The 13,556-nt window shown below is 38.5% G+C and overlaps 1 protein-coding gene across 1 annotated transcript; it reads left to right on the top strand.

The window, feature by feature from the left end:
- The first annotated feature begins 3,181 nt into the window (after positions 1-3,181).
- LOC136203968 (superoxide dismutase [Cu-Zn], chloroplastic-like) lies at positions 3,182-13,229 on the top strand. The gene is made up of 8 exons (XM_065995173.1): positions 3,182-3,606; positions 8,671-8,732; positions 8,825-8,864; positions 9,081-9,176; positions 9,266-9,306; positions 9,919-9,958; positions 10,505-10,556; positions 13,169-13,229. The coding sequence occupies exons 1-8, from the start codon at positions 3,312-3,314 to the stop codon at positions 13,227-13,229; spliced, it is 687 nt and encodes a 228-aa protein (XP_065851245.1). The 5' UTR covers positions 3,182-3,311.
- Positions 13,230-13,556: the final 327 nt, after the last annotated feature.

The raw sequence follows: 13,556 nt of genomic DNA, 5'->3' as shown, positions 1-13,556 counted from the left end.
AAAGTTAATGATCATCTGGTTGGTCCCATTATTCCAGAGCGCGGTATTAGGCAGGGAGACCCCCTCTCCCCGTACCTTTTCCTCATATGTGTGGAAGGCCTTTCTGCTATTTTAGTTGATGCTGAGAAGCATGGCTTGGTGCACGGATTCAGGATTGGAAGAGGAGCACCTTCTATCTCTCACCTTCTTTTTGCAGATGATGCGTTTCTTTTTTTTCGCGCTGAGATCCAGGAATGTCGTCACTTGAAACAGTTACTACTCACTTATGAGGCGGCATCAGGGCAGACCATTAATTTTGATAAATCTGGAATTATGTGTAGTAGTAATGTGGCGCAGGAACTGTCAGCTGCTATTTCTGCTATCCTTGGGGTATCAAATTCGATAGCCACAGGTAAATACTTAGGACTACCTTCAATGGTGGGGAGAAAGAAGAAGGCAATCTTTTCACTATTTAAGGATAGGCTTTGGCAAAAACTTCAAAAATGGAGGGGTCGGACTATGTCAAAGGCGGGACGAGCTACATTGATTCGCTCGGCAGGTCAGGCTATCCCCATTTATTTTATGAGTGTCTTTCTCTTACCCGTTTCCACTACTGAGGAAATTCAGAGGATGCTAAATTCATTCTGGTGGGGTAATAAAGGGTCAGGCACCCAAAGTATGAATTGGTTGTCATGGGATAGGCTTTGCATTCCTACACATTTTGGTGGACTAAATTTCCGGAATTTCACGGCATTCAATCTCGCTATGTTGGGAAAACAAGGTTGGCGTTTCCTCTCGGAGCCCAATTCTCTTGCCACTAAAATCTTCAAAGTCAAATATTTCCCTAAAGGGGATTTCTTGAAGGCCCATTTGGGTCATTCACCTGGTTACATATGGAGGAGTATTTGGTGTTCCTATATACGGTGGAAGGTTGGAGATGGTAAATCCATTAGTGTTTGGGATGATCCATGGCTCAGAGAAAACAATAACTTACGACTGACCACTCCTAAGATCACTGGACTTGATGGGTTAAAGGTATGTGATTTATTTATTCCTAATTCAGTTGAGTGGGATTTTGAGTTGTTGGATGAACTGTTTTCACCAAGAGATATTGCTGCTATTGGTAAGACTGGCTGCTTCTTGGCCACGCCCCCTTCCGAGAACAGATGAATGCTACTTGACTTTGGTTCTTTCACCGAGTGTTGGATCCTTCTACTAGCCCTTAAAGAAATAGCCATTCTAGCATCGCGTATTCCTCCAACTCCAACAATGGATTCTTCTTGCTTTGGCTGATCTGATCACAGAAGCAAAAAAGGCTCTTCCTGATGTGAGATTTACTGGTATGAAAGTAGCTAGAGAGGGAGGAGAGCAGTAAAGACTAGCACCGGATTCTTTCAAAGAGAAAGATCGGATTCTATACCAGCCCTTTCTCTCCATCTCAGAAGGAGAGTGGAATCCCTTGGCTACGAAAGAAGGCTAGGCTCCTTGAACCAGAGCTAATTAGATCTTCCCCTTTCTCTGGGTACACATAAGACCAACTCAAAGTACCACGACCGAAAGTAAACAACAATTCAATTCGGTAAAAAAAAGTAGAAGGAACAACCGGCATACCTTTCTTCTCTTCTCGTAGCTACGATCTGTCTTCGATTATGATATTTCTATAAAGAGAAGATCCGGAAAGGGGTGAAAGCGTCGTACATGAGTAGAATGCCCTACCAGATTCCCCTTTTCCCTTTTACTATTATTGTACCCCGATTTCACCGCTCTGATCAGATTCTATGGCACCCAGATCCTAAGGGAACTTATTCGGTTAAGTCGGCATATCGTGTGGCAACTTCATTGGAGACTTCATCGTCTCAATTTCTTCCTAGAGACTGGAATGCTGTCTGGAAATTGCGGGTTCCATGGAAAATTCGCTTCTTTGTCTAGAGTCTTGCCCGTAATCTGCTCCCAACTCGAGATAACTTAAATCTTCGGGGTCTGGAACTTCAGGATGTTTGTGTTCAATGCGGTTCCCCGAGTGAAAATTTACGCCATATTTTTGCACTTTGTCCTGTTGCGTTGAAGATGTGGGAAGATTGCAATCTGAAATATCGGTTCTATCCGGTAGCTGACCCGCTGTCAGACTTCAGCTCTTATTTTTTGGAACTGCTAACTAAGCTTCCGAAGGAGAAAGCGGACCTGATGGCAGTGATGTGTTGGAGTTTATGGAAGGCTAGAAATGATAAATTATGGGCAAAATTAGAAACTTCGCATACTGATATTAGCTACAGAGCCCGTAATGTCCTTTTTGACTGGTTACAAGCTCAACGGTTTAAATCTAACACTGATCAACTGCATCCGATGATGCCAATATGCTGCCACAAATGGCACCCACCTAATTCGAACTTCCTGGCTTGCGATACTGATGCTGCTGTTTTCCCTTCTTCCTCGTTGGCTGGTGCTGGAGCAGTTCTTCGGGACAGCAACGGTCAGTTCATCACGGGAAGGACGGAAGTACTTCAGAGTTCGATCTCGGTTAAAGAAAGTGAGGCCATCTCATTACTCCGTGCAATGGAATGGGTGGTAAGTAAAGGGCTTAATCGTGTATCCTTCAGAACTGATGCAAAAGTTGTGGCTGATGGTATCAACCAAGGGACAGAGGATTGTACTGAATTCAGTGATATTCTGTTGCAATGTCAAGCCATTCTAGATCAACATGACCTCTACTCAGTCAAGTTTATTCCGAGACAAGCTAACGAGCTGGCTCATGCCTTTGCTCGACACTCCCGTATAGGGACTTGTCCTCAGTTTTATTATAGTATTCCGAGTTTTGCTTTTCATGTACCCTTAACTTATTGCCCAATTGAGGCTCATTAATGCATTTCTCTTTCAAAAAAAAAACAAATTTTCACGTTTTTGTGTGTGTTTTTCTTTCACGTTTTTAGTGGTTGGAAAATATTTTCCGGTGTTGTAGCCAAACACCGAAAAATATTTTCCAGTGTTGGTGCCAAATACTAGAAAATATTTTATTTTACTGCACAATATTTTCCCTGCATAAAATTTTCCAGAATACAATATTTTACCCCAAACAAACGGGGCCTTATTTTAACATGAAAAGCCACACCTAAGGATTAAAAAAAAAAAAATAACCAAATAACCTAACGGTGCTCAGAAAACTGAACATTTGGGGGCAATAAGACCTTATCCATTAAACAAACAAAAATCCATTTATCTCCTAATAAATCAGGAGAACAGAACCAGGACAGGCGGCTCTTTCTAGTTTCTACCCTCTCCGTCTCATTTGCATTATCATTCTTTTATCTCTTCCATTTTTTCCTTCATAACAGGAAATGCAAGCAGCTACTGTAGCACCCATGGCTGCTCAATCAATCCTCGCAGCCTCTCCATCATCTCTCCCTCTCTTCTATCCAATCGCTAATCCTAATCTTACCCGTTCCCAATCTCTCCATTCCTCATTCCATGGCGTCTCTCTCAACTTCTCTCGCCAATCCCATGCTTTTTCTCTTTCTGCCGCCGCCCCTAAGAAACCTCTTGCTGTTGTCGCTGCTACCAAGAAAGCTGTTGCTGTTCTTAAGGGTACTTCTAGTATTGAAGGCGTTGTCACTTTGACCCAAGATGATGATGGTCTGTTCTATATCCCCTTTTTTTCTGATTTTAATTTTAATTGTGATATCTGAAGTTGATTCTTTTCCCTTCTCTGCTGGAAAACTTAGAGAATTGAGTAAAGGAACTTGTTGACTTTCGCCTAATAAAGGTTCATTCTTTTTGTGAAATGCCGCTGGCATGTTTGCTTTTGATAGAATTGGAACTATGTCTGTAATTGTAGGTAAATTGCACTGATACTGAAGTTTAGGGTCTAATTTAAGACGATATGGATAAAATGTTGAACTGGTTTGATTTATTTTTGTATGTATATACCATTTACGACGTTATGGATAAAATTACACTTTGAGTATCTTATACTCTCATTTTAATAGAAAAACTTTGAGTATCTTATACTCTCATTTTAATAGAAAAATAGGAGCACATTTAAACCCTGTGACCAGGGAAATACAGTTGCTAATGCTGATGATAATTGTGTTTTCAGTTTTCATTTGGTACTCTTTTTATATGTCTGCTTGAACCAATTAATAAAACTATGTTTAAATTTTGGAAATATAGGGATAGCAGAAGCAACAATTGTGGATAGCCAGGTAATTTTTGGGAATGTACCCACATTCATATATGCCTTCTCTTTTGTTTGCTTCTTGTGTTTCTGTGAATATGCTTTGTGTTCCTTATTCAGACTTCATGTCTTTGTTACTCACTTTGGATTTCTGATGGAAAACTGAACAGATTCTTCTCAGCGATGAGGAGTCTGATGATGATCTTGGACCAGGTAAATATTTTGATATTTAGCACTTAGTTTCAGCAGGAGGGTTAAGGCCTGTTTGGTTGATCTGTTACGGTTTAGCGTTTGTTTTTGTTGTTAGCTATTTGCTGGTAGATGTTAGCTGATTTTTCTTACCAAATTGCTATCAGTAGTTATATCTCAATTCTAACCAAACACTCCCACGTCTACTATTTAGAGTAAAACAACAAGAATAAACTATGAAAAGGAAAATCAAACAGGCAGTTAATCTAAGTTTCAACCTAAACAAGAATGATGTGTTGTGTGGGTAGGGAGGAAGGGACATTGGATGCGAAAAAGTTAATATTTGATCCCTTTACATGCCACAGTTTATCATCGTAACGATTGTGTTTCAGTTTTGACACATTTGTACTAGTCATTGGCACAATTTGTAATTTAGGCTCTTCTACTTTGTAAAAGCGGCCCCTTGATTGACAGCTGCAAAATACAGCTCAAATTACATAATCAGAAGACAGTGTGATACACTGATAACAGATTTATCTGCCAATACTAATATTTCTAGAAAAATTGAAGAATAAGGTTCGAACTGACAAATTGTGTCGAGTATAAGGGCCAAATTTTATCTTTTGTTGACATTGGAAGAAGTGACATCAATTTTTTGGCCGGTGAGAGTTAGGAGTGACTAATGAGTGATTTGATTTTTCGGCGAATTATGCAGATACAAATAAGTCTTGTCTTTTAAAGAGGACGACAACCGAGTGTCCACCTGAGTAAAAGACGGATTAGCAGGTAGTCTGCTTCTGAAATAGGCAGATATTGTAACCTGTCCACCTATCAAATGAGGGGACTGCATTTCTGACAGGCGTGGCTATATGATAAAATTTGTCACACCTGATTCTGACAAGGCACACCTGATTCTGTCACATATGCCTGCCGGCCTACATGATAGTTGGAATTAGGCTTTGCCCGCCTTTATGACAGGAGGATAAACATGTCCGCCTGTCACAGAGGTATGCAAAGGCTAATTACGAGTCACAAAGGCCTATTTGCCCCGCCAGTTGACCAATGGAGTCAAATATTCTTTTGACTCCACAGTTTTTATATTGGCGGACGTGAGCTGTCTTCCAATATGACTGGCGGGGTGAATCAAATTCGCCCCTAATCCCTAAAGTTTTTCCTTTCCACCTTATATCCAGAAATGTTTGCCGAACCACAACAAATGTGTCATTTTCTCTTCCAGTAGTACAACAGTAAGGCATGTGGGCATGTATAAAATTTGTTGTTGTGTTTATATATGAATGCATTCAGCATCCTGAATATATATTGAGCAAGAGCAATGCATATTGAATAATATCTTCGTTTTCGGGATGGGCAGTTTCTGCAGTTCCGAAAAAACGCACTTCCAAGATGAAGAAGCGAATCCGGAAAAATGTATGGAAAAGGAAGGGAGCTGTTGCAGCAATGAAAGCCTACTCATTAGCAAAGTCTATTTACACCGGCAAATCAACAAGTTTCATGACTGACAATTTGAAAAAGGATACTTAAATCTTTCTCTCAACAGCTGAAAATTCAGAATTCAGTTGTTTTGATAGAGAAAGGTGTTCAATATGTGATGAATCCTTCATGTATCAGAGAAGGAAAGTCTGTGCAGGTTCTTTTGTTTTACAGTAGGTTGATTTACAGTTCAGGTGGCTCAACCATTGTAGTTTCTCATATACTTTAATTTGATGTGAGAAATAGATTTTGATTAGTTCAATATTTTTGTTCTGTTGCTTGTGTTAATCCTAATGATGAAAATTATCTAATGAACCTGCATAATCATTTTAATTCCGCTTAATACATATTTAAGGGATTAAATGGACCATTTGTCACTGAATTTTCATGGTTGTCTTGAATTGGTCACTCAACTTCAATTTGTCTGAATAAAATCATTCCAACTTTAAATCGTACCTCAATCCTGCGACTTTAAGAGTAAAAAGATAGCGAAAAAGTGACATGAATGTCACATCAGCGATGAGTTTATATTTTTTTTCTTTTACCGCTACTATGCCAAAACAAGTTTCGATGTTGTTTTTTTATTTGGTTAGGGCAAAAATAAAAAGATGCACAATCATTATAGATAAAGATGGAGGGGTGGATATGGCTTAAAACACCCTTAATTATCTTATAAGAAGTGATTCACAATAGCTGCTGGAATGCGTTGATGATATTCTTGTATCTCTGCTTCCACTCTTTGAGTTAAGAGTCTTGTTTCATGTATTATGTTCATTGAGCCTAAATTTCTCCTATGTACTGCTATATAAATTAAAAATTGTTCCAAGTTAAAAATATTAAGCACAAAATTTAATCACTGCTTAGGTTTAGGATCTATTTGGTTCAACTGTTAATTAATAGCGGTGCTGTTATAATTAAATGCTTGTTATTAGCTGATTAATTAGTAGTATTTGGTAAAATTGGGAATAAAAGTAAAAACTCTAATAAAAAATCTAAATAACTAAATAAAAATTAAAAACAATAATTGATTAAATAGAGTATAAACCTTGTTATGTGTTTTGTAAAAATAAGAACTATAATTTTGTAAACATCAAACAAATATATACCATTGTTATGAAATGATTAAAGAAATGCTTCGTTGAAAGAGAGATATCACGTTTATTTTTGGGAGAAAGAACCAAATAAACAGAAATAAAAATTATGGTAATTTTGTCAAAAGTTAAATAGTTAAAAACAACTTCTCGTGGGCTTGATTGGATGAAGGGTAGGGAAGGATTAATAAAGGAAGGGTAGAGAAGGGTAGGGAAAGGTAAGGAAAGGGAAGGGTAATTTCTAACCCTTCCAAACCCACCAAATTGGAGGGTTCAAAATTGGATGCAATTTATTAAAAAGAAACTCTTCAAAATCCCTCCAAACCCTTACCCTCCTAATTTTTTTTTTTGTTCCAAACATGGGTTTGTAGAAACCCTTACTAACCCTTTCTTCTCCCAAATAAGGGTTTCTATCAATCCTTACTAACCCTTCCCTTACTAACCCCTCTAAACCCTCCATCCAATCAAGCCCTAAAAGTTTCAAGTTGGAGCTTGATGTTTGCTCCAAAACAACTAACTCTTGCAATTTTGTAATCATAAGCAAATACTATGCTATTAACACTTTGATATAAACAAAAGAGTTTGATGTAAAACCACTAAATGCTCTTGTGAAAAGCTGAAACAAACAAGATGGCTAAACGCTCTTGTGACAAGCTGAAACAAACAAGATGGCTAAACGCTCTTGTGACAAGCCGAAACAAACAACCCTAAGGCTGCTAAAAAAATATGAACAGAAAAACATTTGGGGGCAACAGGACCTTATCCAATAAACAAACAAAAATCCATTTATCTCCTAATAAATCAGGAGAACAGAACCAGGACAGGCGGCTCTTTCTAGTTTCTACTTCTACAGCTAAATTTGAACCTCTCCGGCTCACTTGCATTATCATTCTTTTATCTCTTCCATTTTTCTTTTGTTTAACAGTTGAGACGGACGATATATCACTTAAGTAAGTTCACGGGTCAATAGATTATTTTAAGTAAGTTGAAGGCGCTAAGGAGACGCCTCCAAGTTCAGAGGGCTAATTGGTTTTTTGAGATATGTTCAGAGAGCCCTAATTGGTTCGTTGGGACATGTTCAGAGAGCTCCTAATGTATCCATCGATTTTATAATCTTTTAATAAAGTCAGTGAACTCACATTTGATTGTAATAAAGTCATTTCGGACTCATCCGAATGTTAAACTTGTATATGGCAATTATGCGCCGTGTTGGATAAGGATATGATATGGTTTTTACCTTTTTTTCATGGCTTAGGATGTATCATGTGGCACAAATGTAGTTGTCAAGTTTCTGCTACATAAAAAGGGCGGCCCGGTCGCACTACGCGTCCCCGCTGAGCGAGGGTCCAGGGAGGGGTCCCACCATAAGGGTGTACTGGGGCAGGACAACAACGTTTACCGCGCCAAGGCTCGCCCTCAAATTTCTGCTACATCAGCTGTAAAAATTAGAAATATCAGGCATGCTGCTTAATTGGCACATAGTTACTTATCTTTTATGTCACCTCAATGTTCCAGTGAGGTTTTATACACAAATTGGCTGGATTTACTTCATTGAAATGAAATGCTGAGTTCAATGCTTTTATTGAAAGAAAATGAAGTTGTGTGAGATTTGTGAAATAGACTCCAAACTTCAATGGCGACGTTCATTGCAATTTATCCCTGTAATTGTTTGTCAAAACAATGTCTTTTTATAGAGTGAGTAAGCAAAAGAAAGGGCGAAGATGTTTGATTATTACATTATAGTTTCAACAGGTCCAACAACTGTGAATGTTCGTGTGACTGGTCTTAGTCCAGGGCTTCATGGATTCCACCTAGTGAGTTGTTTTTGTATTAGATTTTCTTGTTCACAGATTTCAAATTTGCTCTACCATTATATATTTCTAACTTTTATGTTTTCCCTGTGTAGCATGAGTATGGTGACACAACAAATGGATGCATTTCAACAGGTAAGACTCAGAAAGGCTGAAAAATGTTGAACTAGTTTGATTTATGGCTCTTTTCTTATAATGCTCCAGTAAATGAGATTCCTTTGTTACATGGAGACTTTAAAATCACGCATTTCCGTTTCAGTTTCTATATCCGTTTCCATGTCCATAACATTGTGAAATTCTGATACTGTTTGTGGCGAACTTATGATTTTTCATTATAATACAAAATAACAGGACCACATTTCAATCCTAACAAATTGACACATGGTGCTCCTGAAGATGAAGTCCGCCATGCGGGTGACCTGGGAAACATAGTTGCTAATGCTGAAGGTAATAGCTTTTTTTTTTTTAAATCAGTTTTCACTGGGTTTTTTTAATGCCTGCTGCACTCAATTAATTAATCATTGTGTAAAATACAGGGATAGTAGAAGCAACAATTGTGGATAGCCAGGTAATCTTTGTGAATTTACCCGTGTTTTTCCTTTGTTCATGCTTTCTCTTTTTGTTAGTGTTTATGTTGCTATACATATGGGGTAAATAAATTGCATCTGAGGGTTACTGAAGTTTGGGGTCTATTTCATAAAGATTAGTGAACTTCGTTTATTTTTTTTATTTTTTTTTTGAATAAAATCACTGAATTTCACATTAATATTGACGTGACACAAAAAAAACAGTTGACTATATGCTAACTAAGTGTCACATCCGATAATAATGTGATGTGGCACACCTGCCTGCTAAGTTTCTGCCACTTCAACCATAAAATTCACTAATGTCCATCGTATGCTGCTTAGTTGACACATAAGCAATTGTCTTTCATGTCAGGTCAATGTTCCAACGAGTTTTTATACACCAATTGACCAAAATGACTATTGAAATCAAATGTGAAGTCGAGTGATTCTATTGAAAGAACATGAAGTTCAATTACATTTGTGAAATAGATTCCAAATTTCAATGACCCTCAATGCATTTTACCATGCATATGGTTTGTGTTCCTTGTTCAAACCCCATGTCTTTGTTAGGTACCATTACTGACTTTTGGATTTCTGATGCATAATTAACATGTTGTTGGAAGAGTTTTGTTGTGCACGAGCTTGCAGATGATCTTGGTAAGGGTAAAACTTTTGATATTTCTCTATCCTAATCAAACAACGATTTAATTACCTCAAAACCAAAAAATTCAAGAATTAAAGTTGCTTAAAATGTCACTTCCATCTCCTCTGCAATGGGGGTTTACCTGCTACTGGAGTGGCTTAAATGTGAGTAGAGGGCAAAGTCATGAGGCTTTTATGACCCGTTTTGAAGGTGAGGGGCTATAAAGAAAGTAAGACCTAAGTTGAGGGGCCATGGGTGTAATTTAACCTATTAGAGTAGTACAAAATAAGGGCATTTGTTGAGAAATAGTTAAATATATATACAATTCCTTTTTTTCCAGCCCGGTGCATTACGTGTCCCTCTAAGCGAGGGTCCGGGAGGGGTCCCACCACAAGGGGGTATTGGGGGCAAGCCTTTCCCTGTCAATTTTTTGGCAAGAGGCCGCTCCTAAGACTTGAATCCATGACTTTTCGATCACACTACAACAACGTGTAAATTTTGTACTCTGATGGTTAGTTCAAGCTCATAACGTTTAATGTTGCTTACTTTCTATTTGTTATCTCTAGGTGGGCATGAACTCAGTTTGAGCACAGGCAATGCAGGTGGAAGATTGGCTTGTGGTAAGTTAAATTTTTGTTAATTTCTTTTCTTTATAGGTTCATTTTCTACTTTTTGCACTAATTGGATTGCTGAATATGGATTAAATTTCTTGAGCATGTTTTGCTACAGATGCATACCTAAGAAAGGCTTAATACATCCCTAGCCCCGTGCCTATATACTTTAGTGACGTTCTATTTATCAACTTTTTTAAAGTGACATTAGCCATCTAAACTTGCTTACAGAGTTACAATGATCTATTAGTCCCCTAAACTTGTTTAAAGTGATACACAGTTGTGTACAAAAACTCGCTGCAATGTTGACATGGTTGATGTGGCAGCCATGTGTGTGCCACGTGGCAGATTTTAAGCCACAAAAAACTTAAGAAATCGCATCTTTGTCCGGCATATTTCGCTGGGTTTTTGTATACAAATTGACCGGTGTAGACACCGAGTCGGAGGACCTGTAACGAAAACCCACGATAAACGGCCAAGTCGGTTGATTCCATTAATTAGAAAATTTAAAAATAAACAGAAAAGCCCGGAGAGCCGGCACTTGAAAGCCCCGTTAACAAATTCGGCGTCTCCTGAGTGAGGACAGGCACGTTCACTGTTACGACAGTGAGCGATAAGGCCCCGGAGGCCGAGCGTCGACCGGTGAGTGACAAATGACGCTCCCAGCAGCGATCGTCGCTCCGTGAACGACGGTGTGCGGCACGTCGGGTGCCCGTCCGGCGTGCTGAGCGTCGCACGTCGCCCGTCAGAGAGGGGGCGTCACCCGTCGAGCGTCGGGCGCGGCCCGACGCACGGTCGACGTCGCCCGACGATCGTCCGGCCGTGTCGGGCATCGCCTGGCGGTCGTCGAGCGATGCCCGACGACGTCGGGCAGACGCCCAACGCTCGTTGGGCGAACGCCCAACGTAATTAGGATAAAAATATATTATATTTATTACTTCTCACTTTCATTATTATATATATATACTTAAAAATGTAATATAGTATCTTTTATCCAGTTTTCTTTAAATCTATAAGTATATCCTTATTTTAGCTAAATATGTATATATATATATGTATATATTCTTTTTTTGTTCTTACTCTTTTGACATTTAGGTGTTTATGTTTTAAATGGGTTTCATTTGGTGGATTTTGGTTCATTATTGAGATTATGCTTAAGTAAGGAATAAATTGTGTGAAAAGGGGGAATAATCCATAAAAATAAGTTTTCAACTTGATTATTTAAACTAACGATTTTTAGAGGTTCCAAATGTAAATAAAAGGTTTTTGATTCTTTACCACTTTCAATGGATTTCCAAAATATCACGTTTTAAAACCTTAATTCGTTCCAACGGCGGATTAAGCGAACCTTGTAATTAAAACCGTCTTTTAATTGTAAATAATAGAGTTTTGAATCGTTTTCCTATCCAAAATGATTTTGTACAAAAATAAATAGACTTGTATGCTTAATCACGTTTTCTTGTTAAAACCTCTTATTCCACGTTTTCAAACGCTTGAGTCGTTCCAACGGCGATTCGAGTCGATGTCATGTAAATGCACGGGGTTTTGAAACGTACCTAAATCGTTCCAACGGCGATTAAGGTGCGAACCATGTAAATAAACTCGTTTTTGGGGAATGAGATTAGCTTAGAGTTAGTGTATAGTTTAAAGCATAAAATCACACTGTAAATAAATCAATTCTTCCTTCTATCTCCCTCTCTCTCCTATATACTTTAAATTCATGCAAAATGGGTGATTCTTTACTAAAATGGCTTCAATAACATGCTCAAAACGGTTTTCAAAGCGAGAAAGAAAATGTTTCAAATGAATTTTAAACTTAAAGAAATATACGATTAGTCCGTTATCGCCTAACACGCTAAGTAGGAGGCCGGTGGTTCATAACCGGGCGATGTCGGGGTGCCTAGTAGCCTTTCTCCGGAAAGGAGCTAGCCTTCTCGGCCCGTACCTAAGTTTCCCGAACCCTCACCGGTCTCCCGCAAGGGATCGGTGTTCATTTTCCCATTCGTGGGTGGCGATTCTTCCATACTCCAGGCTCCGGTCCTGCCGAGCAGCTTGATTCCGCGATTGGTTGCTTTCGGCGCCAATCACAGCATCTGTCGTCAACGGTGTCCACCCCAGGTCCGCCCGGGCGAGGCCGCGGCACCTACAACCGGAATGACTTCATTAAAATCAAATGTAAAGTTCAGCGATTTTATTAAAAGAAAATAAAGTAACCTTAGTGAAACAGATCCAAATTTCAGATACTGAGGAGCACCTTATTCTAATTGAACTATTCTTGTTTTCATGGTTTGCTTTTAAATCCAACATCACAAATTAGATTTTGACTTGTTGGATATTTTTGGTCAATTACTTGTCTTAAAGATGACATAATTATCTAATGAAATCAGCATAGTTATTTGAATTCTTCTGTAAGGTTAGAATTTTCAGCAATTCTACTTTCGATGTTGTTGCTGATAGATATTTACTGGTTTCCTTATCAGCAACTATTTATCGATCCTAACTAAACACCTTATATCTACTATTTGGAGTAAAAAATCAAATGGGAATTTAGTCGCTCTGTTACTTCACTTCTTCGTGAACTGATTGATTGAAACTTTTCCTTTTCCGCCTCGTATGTGCCGGTGTTGTTGGTTTGACACCACTGAGCTCAGTTTTTGCCTATGTTCTGACTTTCATCTAGATAAAAATTGTATTCCATTTTCCAGAATTTTTTTAAGATGTGATTCTCATTGCCATTAACGGAATAATATGAATGACATGCCACAATTCTTTATGAAGGTCTAAATTGATACTTTTTTTAAATGACATGCCACAATGTTTATTTTGGGTATCTTCTCTTTAATTTTTCAATTTAATATATTCAACTTTTGATTAATTATAATTCTAAATATTATCTAATTAGGGAAAGCGGAACAGTGATCTGGATCCTCGTCGGGGAGGTCTGGCTTCCTCGGGGGTCGTCTCTACGCGGGGAACGGTCCCTGCGGATACTCCAACGGTCAAGACA

The sequence above is a fragment of the Euphorbia lathyris genome, chromosome 8 (assembly GCF_963576675.1).
Source record: "Euphorbia lathyris chromosome 8, ddEupLath1.1, whole genome shotgun sequence".
NCBI lineage: Eukaryota > Viridiplantae > Streptophyta > Magnoliopsida > Malpighiales > Euphorbiaceae > Euphorbia > Euphorbia lathyris.
The sequence above is the reverse complement of the archived record's forward strand: the minus strand, read 5'-3'. Positions and strand labels throughout refer to the sequence as shown.

What these genes read in the sequence shown, in the direction of transcription:
- LOC136203968 (XM_065995173.1), top strand. Translation starts at nt 3,312, where the DNA reads ATGCAAGCAGCTACTGTAGCACCCATGGCTGCTCAATCAATCCTCGCA. An exon ending in GGCTTCATGGATTCCACCTA is followed by an intron (nt 8,733 to 8,824) that starts GTGAGTTGTTTT and finishes TTCCCTGTGTAG; the next exon opens with CATGAGTATGGTGACACAAC. An exon ending in TGGATAGCCAGGTAATCTTT is followed by an intron (nt 9,307 to 9,918) that starts GTGAATTTACCC and finishes TGTTGTTGGAAG; the next exon opens with AGTTTTGTTGTGCACGAGCT.